Genomic DNA, 15,341 nt, shown 5'->3' with positions numbered 1-15,341 from the left:
GTGGCAAAACCCTGTCTCTTCTGAAAATTCAAAAAATTAGCTGGGCACAGTGGTGTGTGCCTGTAGTCCCAGCTACTCTGGAGGCTGAGGTGGGAGGGTCGCTTGAACCCAGGAGGTGGAGGTTGCAGTGAGCCAAAATCACACCCCTGAACTCCAGCCTGGACAGCAGAGCAAGACTCTGTCTCAAAAAAAAAAAAGAAAAAAAAAAAACAGACAAAACTAGGAAAACCACTCAAAACCATATATTTATATGGAAATTAAACATTCTGCTCTGGAATGACTTTTGGGGAAATAACGAAATTAAGGCAGACATCAACAAGTTACTTGAAAGTAATGAGAACAACGATAACACACACCAGAATCACTGGGACACAACTGAGGCAGTGTTAAGAGGGAAAATCAAAGCACTCACTGCCCATATCAAAGAGTTAGAAAAACTTCAAATTAACAACCCAACATCACAACTGAAAGAATTAGAGAAGCAAGGACAAATCAACTCCAAAGCTAGCAGAAGACAAGAAATAACCAAAGTCAGAGCTGAATTGAAGGAATTAGAAAATTAAAACCCATTAAAAGATCAATGAATTCAGGAGTTGTTTTTTTTTTTTAATTAAGATTGATACACTGCTAGCTACACTAATAAAGACGAAAAGAGAGAAGACCCAAATAAACACAATTAGAAATAATGAAGGGGCTGTTAACATGGACCTCACGGAAATGAAAATAGCCATCAGAAACTACTATGAACACCTCTTTGCACACAAACTAGAAAACCTGGAAGAGATGGATAAATTCCTGGACACACACACCCTCTCAAGAGTAAACCAGGAAGGAACTGATTTCCTGAACAGACCAATAACGATCTTCAAAATTGAATCAGTAATAGCTTACCAACCAAGAAAAGCCCAGGACCAGATGAATTCTCAGCCCAATTCTACCAGATGTACAAAGAATAGCTGGTACTATTCCTACCAAAATTATTCTAAAAAATTCAGGAGGAGGAGCTCCTTTCCAACTTATTCTATGAGGTCAGCATCACTCTAATAAAACCTGGCAGAGACACAACCAAAGAAAACTTCAGGCCAGTATCCTCGATGAACATTGATGCAGAAATCCTCAACAAAATACTGGCAAGCTGATTCTAGCAGCACATCAAAAAGCTAATCTACCATGTTCAAGTAGGCTTCATCCTCAGTATGCAAAATTGATTCAACATATACAAATCAATAAATGTGATTCATTACATAAATAGAACTAAAGATAAAAACCACATGATTATCTCAATAGATGCAGAAAAGGCTTTTTGATAAAATTCAACATCTCTTTGTGTTAAATACTCTGAAAACTAGGTATTGAAGGAACATATCTCAAAATAATAGCTGTCGTTGATACACCCACAGCCAACATCATACTGAATGGGCAAAAGCTGGAAGCATTCCCCTTGAAAACTGGCACAAGATAAGAATGTCCTCTCTCACCACTCCTGTTCAGCATAGTGTTCTGGAAATCCTGGCCAGAGCAATCAGGCAAGAGAAAGAAATAAAGAGCACCCAAATAGGAAGAGAGGAAGTCAGATTATCCCTGCTTGTCGATGACATGATCCTAATCTACAAAACCCCATAGTCTCAGCCTAGAAACTCCTGCAGCTGGTAAATAGCTTCAGCAAAGTCTTAGGATACAAAATGAAAGTATAAACGTCACTAACATTCCTGTACACCAATGAAAGCCAAGCCAAGAGCCAAATGAGGAACACAATCCCATTCACAATGCCCACTAAATAATAAAATACCTTGGAATACAGCTAACCAGGGAGATAAAAGATCTCTATAATAAAAACTATAAAACACTGCTCAAAGAAATGAGAGATGACACAAACAAATGGAGAAACACTTTAGTGCTTATGAATAGGAGAAACAAATATCATTAAAATGCCATACTGCCCAAAGCAATTTACAGATGCTATTCCTATCAAATTACTAATGACATTCATTACAGAACTAGAAAAAACTATTTTAAAATTCATATGAAACCAATAAAGAGCCTGAATAGCCAAGGCAATTCTAAGCAAAAAGAACAAAGCTGGAAGCATCATGCTACCTGACTCCAAACTATACTGCAGGGCTATAGTAACCAAAACAGCATGGTACTGGTGGTACAAAAACAGACACAAAAATGAATGGAATAGAATAGAGAGTCCAGAAACAAGGCCACACACCTGAAGCCATCTGATCTTTGACAAAGCTGACAAAAACAAGCAATGAGGCAAAGATTCCCTATTTAATAAATGGTGCTGGAATAACTGGCGAGCCATATGCAGAAGACTGAAGCTGAACCTCTTTCTTATACCATATACAAAAAACAACTCCAGATTAATTGAAGACTTAAATGTAAAACTCAAAACGATAGAAACCCTGAAGGACAACCTAGGCAATACCTTTCTGGCCATAGGAACTGGCAAAGGTTTCATGACATAGACACCAAAAGCAATTGCAAGAAAAGCAAAAATTGACAAGTGAGATCTAATTAAACAAGAGCTTCCGCACAGCAAAATAAACTATCAACAGAGTAAACAGACACCGTACAAAATGGGAGAAAATATTTGCAAACTGTGCATCTGACAAAGATCTAATATCCAGCATCTATAAGGAATTTAAATTTACAAGAAAAAGAAACCAACAACTAAACAACCCCATTAAAAAGTGGGCAAAGGACATGAACAAACATATTTCAAAAGACATACATGTAAAAGAAATAGACATACATGTAGCCAACAAGCATATGAAAAAAAGTTAAACATCAGTGATTAGAGAAAAACAAGTCAAAATCGCAGGATAGCATCTCACACCCGTCTTGGGGTGGCTATTATTAAAAAGTCAAAAAATAATGTGCTGGCAAGGTTGTGGAGAAAAGGAAACACTTATATACTGATGGTAGGATTGTAAATTAGTTCAATCATTGTGGAAAGCAGCATGGCAATTCCTCAAATAGCTAATGGCAGAAGGACCTTTTAACCCAGCAATCCCATTACTGAGTATGTACCCAGAGGACTATAAATCATTCTGCCGTAAAGAAACATGCATGCATAAACTCATTGCAGCACTATTCACAGTAGCAAAGACATGGAATAAACCTAAATGCCCATCAGTGACAGACTGAATAAAGAAAACGTTATGTATGTATACCATGGAATACTATGCAGCCATGAAAAGGAATGAGATCATATTAGTCTCTTGCTGGAACATGTAAGGAACTGGAGGCTATTATTCTTAATAAACAAACACAGGGAAAGAAAACCAAATACTGCATGTTCTCAATTATAAGTGGGAGCTAAGTGATGAAAACTCATGAACACAAAGAAGGGAACAACAGACACTGCAGCCTATGGGAAGTTGGAGGGTCAAGGGTGAGAGGAGCAGAAAAGAATAACTATTGGGTACTAGGATTCATAGCTGGGTGAGGAAATAATCTGTGCAGCAAATTCCTGTGCCATGAGTTTACCTATGTAACAAACCTGTACATAGACACCCAAACCTAAAATAAAAGTTGGAAAAATTATAATAAAAACAATGCAAAAAAAAAAAAAAAGGAGAGTATTCTGCCTCTCCGTTTTTAAAAGCTAGTAAAAGCTAAAATCCAGGCTATTTATGTTTTCTTAATTGAATTTATTGGACTAAAGGCATGTATTTCAATTCAATTTCATGTTTTGCTTTTGTTACAGGATCCTCATGCAGAGGAATTTGAAGACAAAGAGTGGACATTTGTCATAGAAAATGTAAGCTAATGGCAAATTCCTTCATCTTTCACATTTTCAGCTTTATATATGCATTTTTAAGGTACATTGGCATTTTGGTGGTAGGAAAAATGTTGCCTTATGAAAATTAAATAGTGATTTGTAACTTTTAGAATTTAGTGAAATGATAGCCAATAACAAAATTATTTTAAGAAATGCTTTTATTAACACTGTAAGTATCTAATACCAAATTATATGTCTGTGTGTGTTTGTCTGTGTCTGTGTTTATGTGTGTATATTCTGTTTGGGTTTAAGGGCAAGCCCATGTCTTAGTCATCTTCTTATCTGTTCAGCATCTAGCATAGTGCTGGTCATGTAGCAGATGCTCATCTAAACATTTGTTGGATGAAATCATGAATGACCTTTGAAATCTTTAAAAATAAAGTATGTGGGCTGAGCGTGGTGGCTCACACCTGTAATCCCAGCACTTTGGGAGGGCGAGGCAGGCAGATCGCCTGAGGTTCAGGAGTTCGGGACCAGCCTGGCCAACATGGTAAAACCTTGTCTATACCAAAGCATGATGGCGGGTGCCTGTAGTCCCAGCTACTAGGGAGGCTGAGGCAGGAGAATTCCTTGAATCTGAGAGGCAGAGGTTGCAGTTAGCTGAGATTGTGCCATTGCACTTCAACCTGGATGACAAGAGTGAAACTCTGTCTAAAAATAAAAAAAAGTATGTGCTTTAACTCTTTATTTGGGTTGAGAGATCCTAGATTGGTACCTTAATAATCATCTTAAGTTAATTTATATATTGTGGAATCCCAAGTGACTAGCAGGCATATAGTAGGCGTTCAGTAAATGTTTATATACTTGGAATTAAGGAAGACAGGCCATCCAAATAGAGTAATTAATAATGTAGGCTTGGAATTCTTGAAAAATCTGTCAGATAAGGGAGTGGACATAGGATGAAACAGAAAATATGTTAACATTCCTTCTCTCCAAACATTTATTAATATATTAGATTCACAGAAATCTATTGATAATAATATAGGTGGCAGGAGTCAGATAGACCTGATTTCCAGTCCTAGCTCTTCTACTTACAAGCTCTGTAATCATGAGGAAGTTTTGTAAATTCTCAGTCATAAAATTATAGGGTTGCATGAAGATTAAATAATTTTCAGTGAATAGCTTTTACCATTGCAGTCATTATGACTCTTCATCATCATAATTGTTAAAGTTCTAAAATGTATTTATAACAGGCTTATCACATGCTTTGTGTCATATTCTTCCTATCTATGCCTGACTTTGTCATAAATCTCAGTGACAAAAGGAACTTTTTGTTTTTCCCTAGCAGTAACTGGGCCATTTTTAGGACTAAAGAGCCGAGAAGTTTGTTAGTGAGATCAAGTCCATTATAGATTTATTTTTATATCATAAAGTTATGAGACTTCAGAAGTATTGTGAAATTGCTATATCTTAATGCATGGGAAAGAGCACAGATGTACATGGTATGACCAAAGCGTTTAAAATACATTAACTCAAGAGAATACACTAATTTATATACTCCAGGGCAACTATCATAAATTATGAACTATGTCAAAAGGATGAGTTTATGTAATTAAACCTAAAACAAAACTAACAACACAAAGGAAGTACTGTAGTCTCACCTGGAAGATAGATGAGAATGGGGTAGATCTCCCTCTTTAGTTTTCAGGAGGACATTAATTTCTTTCTGCCAAGATCAACTCCTGTATAGTTGATCTATACCTGAGATTTGAGAGTAATTTTTTTTCCTACCTATCTAAGTGTATTAACTCTTTTTACCTGCTCTAAAAAATCTAGGTCAGTTTTCTGAGATGTGTACAGAACCCCTGCTTGCATAAGTAGAGTTAACAAGGGAAAAGTTTTATTTCATTAGTTTTTGTATCTACCATAATTTTTTTTTAACCATACTGTCTTTGGGGTAGTAGCTTCTCAATAAGTATTTGCTGAAGAAGCGAGGAGTAAGTATAGTTAAACTCCGTTAACTGTTATAAATCCTGTAAGGATTCTTTTTCAGAGAATAACAACATGAGTAACATCCATCAACTTAAGAAAATTTGAAAAGTACACCCTACTGGCCGTAAAATAGCATGTGAAGGATTCATATGCTGTTACAGTAGAAACTTTTCTGATCAACTTTATTGAACTTACATGGATTATCTCATACTTTCCATCTTGTCTATAAAACATCCTGGTTTTAAGCCCACATGCGTCAATATGGTTAGGAGGCTACTCTCTGACACACTCCTACACACTTCTGCTCTTTTTTTTTTTTTTTGACAGAGTCTTGCTCTGAGGCCCAGGCTGGAGTGCAGTGGTGCAGTCTTGGCTCACTGCAGCCTCCATCTCCCAGGATTCTCCTGCCTCAGCCTCCCAAGTAGCTGGGATTACAGGCACACACCACCAGGCCCAGCTAATTTTTTTTGTATTTTTTTTAGTAGATATGGGTTTTTGCCATGTTGCCCAGCCTGTTCTCGAACTCCTGGCCTCAAGCAATCTGCCTGCCTTAGCCTTCTTAAGTGCTGGGATTATAGATGTGAGCTATTGCACCCCACACTTCTGCTCTTATAAATGAGTTGTAAGTTGGGCATGACCCCTTATAAAACTTCTTAATGCTGTTGACCTATAACTGTAATTATGTAATTAAATTAGATATTTCATAGCTCAATGGAAGTAATCAGTTTGAAGGATTATTTCAAGAACTGCTAATTGCTTTAGAAAGATCTGATAAGAGTGAGTTGTTAAAAACTGCTGTTATATCTGGTGTGTATATCTTTTTACAGTTGTAAAAGTCTGGGGAAAATTTATAAAAATCTAGAAGGACTTTGCATTCAGATTTCAACTCTTGTCCTTATGTCTTCTTTTAAAAGAAATTAAAATTTATTAATGATACATTGCAGGCATTGCTTATATGAGAAAAGCAACAATTAATAAAGTTGTACTCAAAGAAGAGGCCCCCCCAAAAAAAAAACTAGCAAATGAAGCACATTAATATGTCTTGAACAAAATAAAAAATTTTGAGTATCAATATTTATAATTCTTCCCTTTAATTTCCCAACCCCTTATGCCAATTAGATCATTTAAGAGGGACTCTACAGTGAATGTATAAGCAAGCCACTCTCATGAGATTTGTCTGTATTACTATCGATGGGATTTAATAAATATTCTTAGGCTGGGGATGGTCACTCACTCCTGTAATCCCAGCATTTTGGGAGGCCAAGGTGGGCAGATTACTTGAGGTCAGGTGTTGGAGACCATCCTGGCCAACGTGGTGAAACCCCGTCTCTACTAAAAATACAAAAATTAGTCACACATGGTGGCACATGCCTATAATCCTAGCTACTCAAGAGTCAGGCCGGAGAATCACTAGAGGTTGTAGTGAGCTGAGATTGTGCCACTGCACTCAGAAGGAAGGAAAGGAGGAAGGAGGGGAGGGAAGAAGGAAAAAAATGTTCTTAGAGACATTTGCACTGCATTTTTCAGGTATTAGTAGTTTGTTTTACTTAACATCATCTAATGAGAGAGTTTTAACCTTTCAAGTAGATGATTCTGGATTCATTCATTCAGCAGCTAAATATTCATTGAGCAGTTTTCACTGAGCATGTATTATATGCTAGGGACTGTTCTAGGCAGTGGAAATAGTGGTGTATAAAACAGATGATTCAAGATCAGCGACACAAAGGAGACTCAGTTTACCAAAAAAAAAAAAAAAAATTAGCTAAGCATGGTGGCATATGTTGTGGTCCTGACTATGCAGGAGGCTGGGGTGGGAGGATTGCTTGAGCCCAGGAGGTCAAGGCTGCAGTAAGCTGTGATTGTGACACTGCACTCCATCCTGGATGACTAAGTGAAACCCTGTCTCAAACAAAACAAAACAAACAAAAACCAGATAACAAGTCAACAACTCTCTCTTTATATAGTTTACACTTGTGTGTATGTGAGAGAGAGAGAGAGGAGAAGAAGAGAGAAAGAGGATAAAAATCAATGTATGAAAGATTTAATATGTTAGATAAAATAAATACATAATGTATGCTAAATATATAGTAGGTTACATAAATGCTATGGAGAGAAAAGGAAGAGGGGTAAGGATCCCCCATCTTTATGAATACATAGTTATAATGAGCCACCTTATTATTTCTAAGGTCTCCAAAGGAGAATTGGGAAATGCTTGTCAAATTTATTTAAAATATATTTTAATAAGAGAGCTGATGAAATGAATATTGTAAAGTATGGGAAAGGTTTAAGATAACCTTGGCATTCTATATATAAACCTCTCCTAGGTTGTAGCTCCCCTCAGTGGTGAATGATGAAATTGACTCTTTCAGCTCATCATGGAGCAATGAAGTGTTACAATGTTACAGGTTTCCTTAGGTTTTAATGTGCTTTCACATTTCATACAAAAGAATTAGTGAATTTCAAAGAGCAAAAGTTCTTCCCTTTGTCTTGTAAAATACGATTTTTTTTAGAAATTCTGTTGGTACTTTGTCCTGACACTGAAAATGTATACTCTTTGAATGGAATTTTAATACCTTTCTTTTCTTTGCATATTGTGTTACAACCCCACAGTTAATAAAGAAATGTTGAGACTTTATCCATAATGTCCAATAGTAACATTAGTAACAAAGAGTGAAGTTATATTTAATATAAAGTATTCCAATAAAACAGAAGTCTCCAAATACATATCACTGTAACAAATTTATTGGACCCTTACTGTGTACCCAATACTATGTATAATAGAATGCTTTATACACATTATTTAATTTGCTCATTATAATAACTCTGTGAGTCAGATATATAACCCTATTTTACAGGTAAAGAAAGTGAGGTTTAGAGAGGTTAAGCAACTTGCCCATAGTTATACAGCTAACAGGTAGGGATTTTATCCAGTCTTGTCTTTCTCTAGGGCCTTTGCCCTTAACCCCTACTGCAATAACTGGCTACCTTAATAAGAAAGATGAGATCATTTGAAATTGTAGAATCATAGGTAAGTTTTTAATCAGGCTTCTGTAGTGGTAGGCCTGTGAAGAATATATGTATTAGATTAGTGAAGGTAGTCTTTAATTGTTGTTTATATACAATCTAGAAGTTATTTGAGTTAATCACTTGACTACTGTTGACATTATAAAATGGAATTCTAGAATTTATCAGTCACTAGAATTCTTAATATGTTTTCTCAAGGCAACCTTACTGCTTCTTTGTGCAAATTGAGATAATGCTACTTTCATTACATAGGTCCTCTAGTTTCTGATTTCTTTGTTTTGTCCGAGCTTTCTTCTTTGGACCAGAAACTTGAGAGGTAGTTCTGCCACTTACTGGCTACACAACCTTAGATAAATCATCTAATATTTTATAGCCTCCATGTAGACATGTATAAAATGATGCTATTGATGTCTACTCCACAGGTTACTGAAGATTAGAAGTAATATATATAAAGCATCTAGCTTGGTAAGGAGTAGCTATTTTTATAGGGTTTCTTTCTAGAGAACATAGAAAAATATAAATGAAAGAAAACTAGATTTCTAAATTTTATTGTTGCAGGATTTTAGTTTTTCTACTCCTTTATACCACTTACACCTCTGAATGATTTCTAGGCTTTACCATTAAAGCCTAGAAAGCAATGACAAGGCAACTTGTAACATCTCACTTGGACTAAACTTAAAATATTTTTGTTTTTTCGTCTTTTGATTTAGGATATTTTCCCCTTATAAATTTAATGTAGGATTAAGAACAAGTTTTTTGTTCCTAAAAGTAAACAAATTCTGATAACATATTAATACATATCTCTGGGCCTTTGTGTTTACTCATAATATGATATATGAATATATTTCAAACATTTTTTTAAGTTCTTTATTTTGGGTTATTTACAATCCATTTATGTATCAGTAGTGTAAATAATCAAGGATGGATACTATAAAACACTAGTTTCTTTTTTATCTGCTACAATAAAATAACATCTGTTCATCCAGGCAATTGACATTGTACTGTTTGTTTGTTTTTATGAAGCCACAACAGTTATATTTAGAAAACAAAATTTTTTCCCCTTTCTGGTGTTTTAGATTACCCAATTAAATCCAGAACCATTACATTTGTAAATAATACCCATAGGTTTTAGTTTCTTGTTTTTGCGTTTGAGATGAGGTCTGTCACTCAGGCTAGAGAACAGTGTTGTGATCATGGCTCACTGCAGCCTTGAACTCCTGGGCTCAGGTGAACCTCCTGCCTCAGCCTCCCCAATAGCTGAGACTATAGGTGCACACCACCATAAATGGCTAATTTTCTATGTTGTAGAGATGGGGTCTCACTTTGTTGACCAGGCTGTTTCAAACCACCGAGCTCAAGCAGTACTCCCACCTTGGCCTCCCAGAGTGTTGAGATTATAGGCATGAGCACCACACCCAGCTGGTTTTGGTTTTTAAAATCTAAAAAATTTTATTTTTCTGATTCCATTCTTTAAAATAAATTAAAAGCATACTGATGAAAGGCACCAATCAGATTGAATCCATTCATTCATGTATTCAACAATTCTACGTTTTAATGTACATTTTCTATATGCCCAGACATTTTGTGGTTATTGAAGATAGACATGCAGAATTTTGATTTTGAGATTCATGATTTTTTTCTACCACATTTTTTTCTGTGAAATTGTGATCATCTTATATCTAGGATGTCCCACAGTTGTAACTGGTATTTTTTTTTTCTTTCTTATTGCTATATAAAATGATAATTTTATATAATACCCATAGGTTTTAGTTTCTTGTTTTTGCGTTTGAGATGAGGTCTGTCACTCAGGCTAGAGTACAGTGTTGTGATCATGGCTCACTGCAGCCTTGAACTCCTGGGCTCAGGTGAACCTCCTGCCTCAGCCTCCCCAATAGCTGAGACTATAGGTGCACACCACCATAAATGATAATTTTATATAGCAATAAGAAAGCAAAAAAAATCTTTAAACCAATGAAAACTTGTAATTGATGACATAAGATAACCTGTCCTCAAGAAGCTTATAAACTAGTGAAGTGTTAGAGAAGGAAAGAAAGAAATGCAAAGAAAAAAAATGTTCATGGGGGATGGTAATGGAGGTCAGAGCTAGGGAATAATTCCTGGAGGAAGTGGCTACAGAGTTTAGTCTTGAATAAAAAAGGAAGTTAGCCAAAAAAGGCATTCTAAGCAGAGGAAGGAAAGAAAGATAAGGGCAAGAGAGACAATGGTGAGTTTAGAGCAAAAATAGTCAAAAGAGGAAAAACAAAATCAACCGAAAACATGAGCTCCCCCATTAAAGATTAATAGACATCTGCTTTTTGTTTTGTAACTGTTAACCCAATGAATTTAATAATAGGCTTATGATTAACTTGGTTCTTTATCCTCCATGGAGATCAGTGGGACATCAAAATTTTACTTGGTGATTCCCATTCACTATCCAGTCTTTCCCCTATTTCCGATTGTGATCAGTGAGATGGGAAGTTCAGCTCCTCTAGTCCCTTTTTTATTGCTGTTTGATGTTACTTCCAGAATACTTTTAAGTGAACAGTGATAGCTATTTTAATTATGTTAATTCCAAGGCAGATGGTTGGGCCTAATAGCACATGCCTGTCATCTTAACACTTTGGGAGCCGGAAGTAGGATTGCTTGAGCTCAGGAGTTCAAGACCAGCATGGGCAAAATAATATAGTAAGACCCTTTCTCTGCAAAAAGTAAAAAAATAGCTGGGCTGTGATGATGCATGCCTGTAGTCCCAGCTATTCAGGAGGCTGAGGCAGGAGGATTGGTTGAGCCTGTAATGAGCTCTCATTGCACCACTATACTCCAGCCTGGGTGACCGGGTGAGACCCTGCCTAAAAAAAATAATAACAAAATCCAAGGCAGTATTGTAAATGCTTCTCCCTGCTTTGTTTCTTTTGTTGGATTATGTTGAACGGGATTACTTGCCTAACCAAACTCACCTGACAAGATTATACCAAGAACAGAGATGATATAATAGCTCAAATTATACAATGTAAACAATATAAAATCACATTTTCTGACCTTATTTAAGTTTGAATCCTTCTCCAAAATCAAGTCAATCTCTTGATCTCACAAAATAACAATTCTCATAAATTATTTCTAATTTTTCTTTCAGAGAAAAAAAATATTTAAATGCTGCTTCTCTCTTTTAGTTGATTCCGTTATCTCCACCTGGTTCTACCCTTGACTTGTGGAGATTATTATAATTCAAGATAAAATTTGGATGGGGACACAGCCAAGTCATTCAGCCCCTGGCCCCTCCCATATCTCATGTCCTCACATTCAAAACACAATCATGCCTTCCCAACGATCTCCCAAAGTTTTAACTCATTCCAGCATTAACCAAAAGTCTAAGTCCAAAGTTTTATCTGAGACAAGGCAAGTCCCTTCTGCCTATGAACCTGTAAAATCAAAAGCCCAATGCCCATACCCAATGCCCCAATGCCCATACCCCCCACTGTATCTAGGAAGTAATACATACTTGCGTAACCAAACTCACCTGACAAGATTATACCAAGAACAGAGATGATATAATAGCTCAAATAATACAATGTAAACAATATAAAATCACATTTCTGACCTTATTAAATTTAAGTTTGAATCCTTCTCCAAAATCAAGTCAATCTCTCTTATCTAGGAAGTAATACAGTGGGGGGTATGGGCATTGGGTAAATACACCCACTTCTAATGGGAGAAATTGACCAAAACAAAGGGGATACAGGCCCTATGCAAGTCCAAAATCTAATAGGGCATTCATTAAACCTTAAAGTTCCAAAATGAGGCCAGGCGAGGTGGCTCACGCCTATAATCCCAGCACTTTGGGAGGCCGAGGCAGGTGGATCACGAGGTCAAGAGATCGAGACCATCCTGGTCAAAAAGGTGAAACCCCATCTCTACTAAAAATACAAAAATTAACTGGGCATGGTGGTACACGCCTGTAGTCCCAGCTACTCGGGAATTGCTTGAACCCAGAAGGCGGAGGTTGCAGTGAGCTGAGATTGTGCCATTGCACTCCAGTCTGGGTAACAACAGTGAAACTCCATCTAAAAAAAAAAAGAAGTTCCAAAATGATCTCCTTTGACCCCATGTCTCACATCCAGTTCACACTGGTGCAAGAGGTGGCACCTACCCTCTTGGCCTTGGTCTTGGGCAGCTCCACCCCTTTGGCTTTGCAGGGTACAGCCCCCCTCTTGGCTATTTTCATGGGCTGGCATTGAGTGCCTGTCACTTTTCCAGATGCACAGTGCAAGCTCTTGGTGGATCTACCATTCTTCAGAAGAGTGCCCTCTTCCCACTGCTCCAGTAGGCAGTGCCCCAGTGGGGACTCTGTGGGGTGGCTCCGACCTGACATTTCCTTTCACACAGCCCCAGCAGAGGTTCCCCATGAGGGCATTGCCCCTGAAGCAAACTTCTGCTTGGACATCCAGGCCTTTGCATTCATCCTCTGAAATCTATGCAGAGGTTTCTAAACCTGAATTCTTGACTTCTGTGCACTTACAGACCCAACACCACATGGAAACTGCCCAGGCTTGGGGCTTGCACCCTCTGAAGCAATGGCCTAAGCTGTATGTTGGCCCCTTTTAGCCATGGCTGAAGTGGCTGGGATACAGGGCACCAAGTGCTGGACCTGGCTCAGGAAACCATTTTTCCCTTCTAGGCCTCCTGGCCTATGATGATAGGGGCTGCTGTGAAAGTCTCTGACATGCCCTGGAGACTTTTTTCACATTGCTTTGGTGACTAACATTAGTCTCCTCAGTACTGCAAATGTCTGCAGTTGGCTTGAATTTCTCCCCAGAACATGGGGTTTTCTTTTCTGTCACATTGTCAGGTTGTAAATTTTTCAAATTTTTATACTCTGCTTCCTTTTGAATGCTTTGCCACTTAGAAATTTCTTCTGATACCCTAAATCATCTTTCTCAAGTTCCAAGTTCCACAGATCTCTAGGGCAGGGGCAAAATGCCACCAGTCTCTGTGCTAAAGCATAACAAGAGTCACCTTTGCTCCAGTTCCCAACAAGTTTCTTATCTCCATCTGAGATCACCTCAGCCTGTACTTCATTGTCCATATCACCATCACTATTTTGGTCAAAGCCATTCCTCAAGTCTCTAGGAAGTTCCATACCTTCCCACATCTTCCTGTCTTCTGACCTCTCCATATCTCTAGGAAATTCCAAACTACCACTTTTCCTGTCTTCTTCTGAACCCTCCAAACTGTTCTAACTTCTGCCTGTTACCCAGCTCCAAAGTCACTTCCACATTTTCATGTGTCTCTATAGCAGCACCCCACTCTCTGTGGTACCAATTTACTGTATTAGTCAGCTTTTAAGCTGCTAATAAAGACATACCTGAGACTGGGTAATTTACGGAGAAAAGAAGTTTAATTGACACACAGTTCTGCATGGCTGGGAGGGCCTCAGGAAACTTACAATCATGGCGAAATGCATGTCTTCACAGGGTGGCAGGAGACAGAATGAGTGCCAAGCAAAGAGAATAGGTCTCTTATAAAACCATCAGATCTTGTGAGAACTCACTATCACAAAAACAGCATGTGGGAAACTGCCCCCATGATTTAGTTAGCTCCACCTGGTCCTGCCCTTGACATATGGGGATTACCACAATTCAAGATGAAATTTGGGTGGGAACATAGTCAAACCATAGCAGGAATTTAAGATACTTTTGTAATTCCTGAAATCATTTCAGAGTAAGAGGCAAAATTAGGAATTTTAAGGGTGAAACATGGATTCAAAGAAAGACCATATTTTGGTGGAACTGCTTCTGGTTATGCTTCCCAGGTCTTCAAAGGTATGCATCTTACTTCTTTACTACTAAGGGTAATTGAGAAGAAAAGTTGGAGAAGTGTTGAGGATTTGAATCACACTTACTAGCAGTGTAAGTTTGTACTTTATATAATTTATCCTCTTTAGAACCTCTGTTTTCTTATCTACAAAACAGGGATACCTTACAAAACAATACCTAGGATTAGAAATGTTAAAAGTGTAAAAGGCATCTAGAACAATGCCTGGTGTATGGTAAGAATTCAATACATGCTAATAATAAATGGCGAAGAGAGACTTTACAAATGAGGAAAAAAATAAACTTGGAAGGAAAATTGAAGAGGGAATAGGAAATCCCTTAATTGATTAGGTTTTTTTTTTTTTTTTTAAAAAAAAAAGGCCATAAAACTGTTGGATACAAGATTTAGAATATCTTTAAACCCAAGAACAGATCTTTGTAAGTACAAGGCTTCAAAACAGATGCATGTTAGAGTATAGAATCACTTACCCAACCATTTAAATCTGTGAAGCCATCCTTCCTTCAATGGGCAGTCTGTAACTGCATTGCTGTGCTGATGCCACAGCTGCTATCACACCAAGCATGGGCTCCTAACCTTGAATCTTGGGACTATTAGGGATTCATGCAGGGATGAACTTGAGGATTGAAATATCTTTTAAGTGTGTGTCAAAGTGTGTTTATGAAGGTACTTAAAAAACATCAAAATCAGATTCAAAATGAAATCTTTGCCCAAACACTCTAAAGACCAATGCATATTTTTACAATTTTTCAAAAGTGAGTGA

General features: G+C 37.4%; 1 protein-coding gene across 50 annotated transcripts in view; it reads left to right on the top strand.

The window, feature by feature from the left end:
* Positions 1-15,341, top strand: part of EHBP1 (EH domain binding protein 1) — a 388,496-nt gene that overhangs the window by 128,185 nt on the left and 244,970 nt on the right. For all 50 annotated transcript variants that reach the window (XM_035272471.3, XM_054244907.2, XM_054244906.2 and 47 more), the window contains one exon: positions 3,719-3,772. In XM_035272471.3, the coding sequence (XP_035128362.1) occupies positions 3,719-3,772 (54 nt within the window). The remainder of the gene's footprint in view (positions 1-3,718; positions 3,773-15,341) is intronic.

The sequence above is a fragment of the Callithrix jacchus genome, chromosome 14 (genome assembly GCF_049354715.1).
Source record: "Callithrix jacchus isolate 240 chromosome 14, calJac240_pri, whole genome shotgun sequence".
In the NCBI taxonomy this organism is placed as follows: Eukaryota; Metazoa; Chordata; class Mammalia; order Primates; family Cebidae; genus Callithrix; species Callithrix jacchus.
The sequence above is the reverse complement of the archived record's forward strand: the minus strand, read 5'-3'. Positions and strand labels throughout refer to the sequence as shown.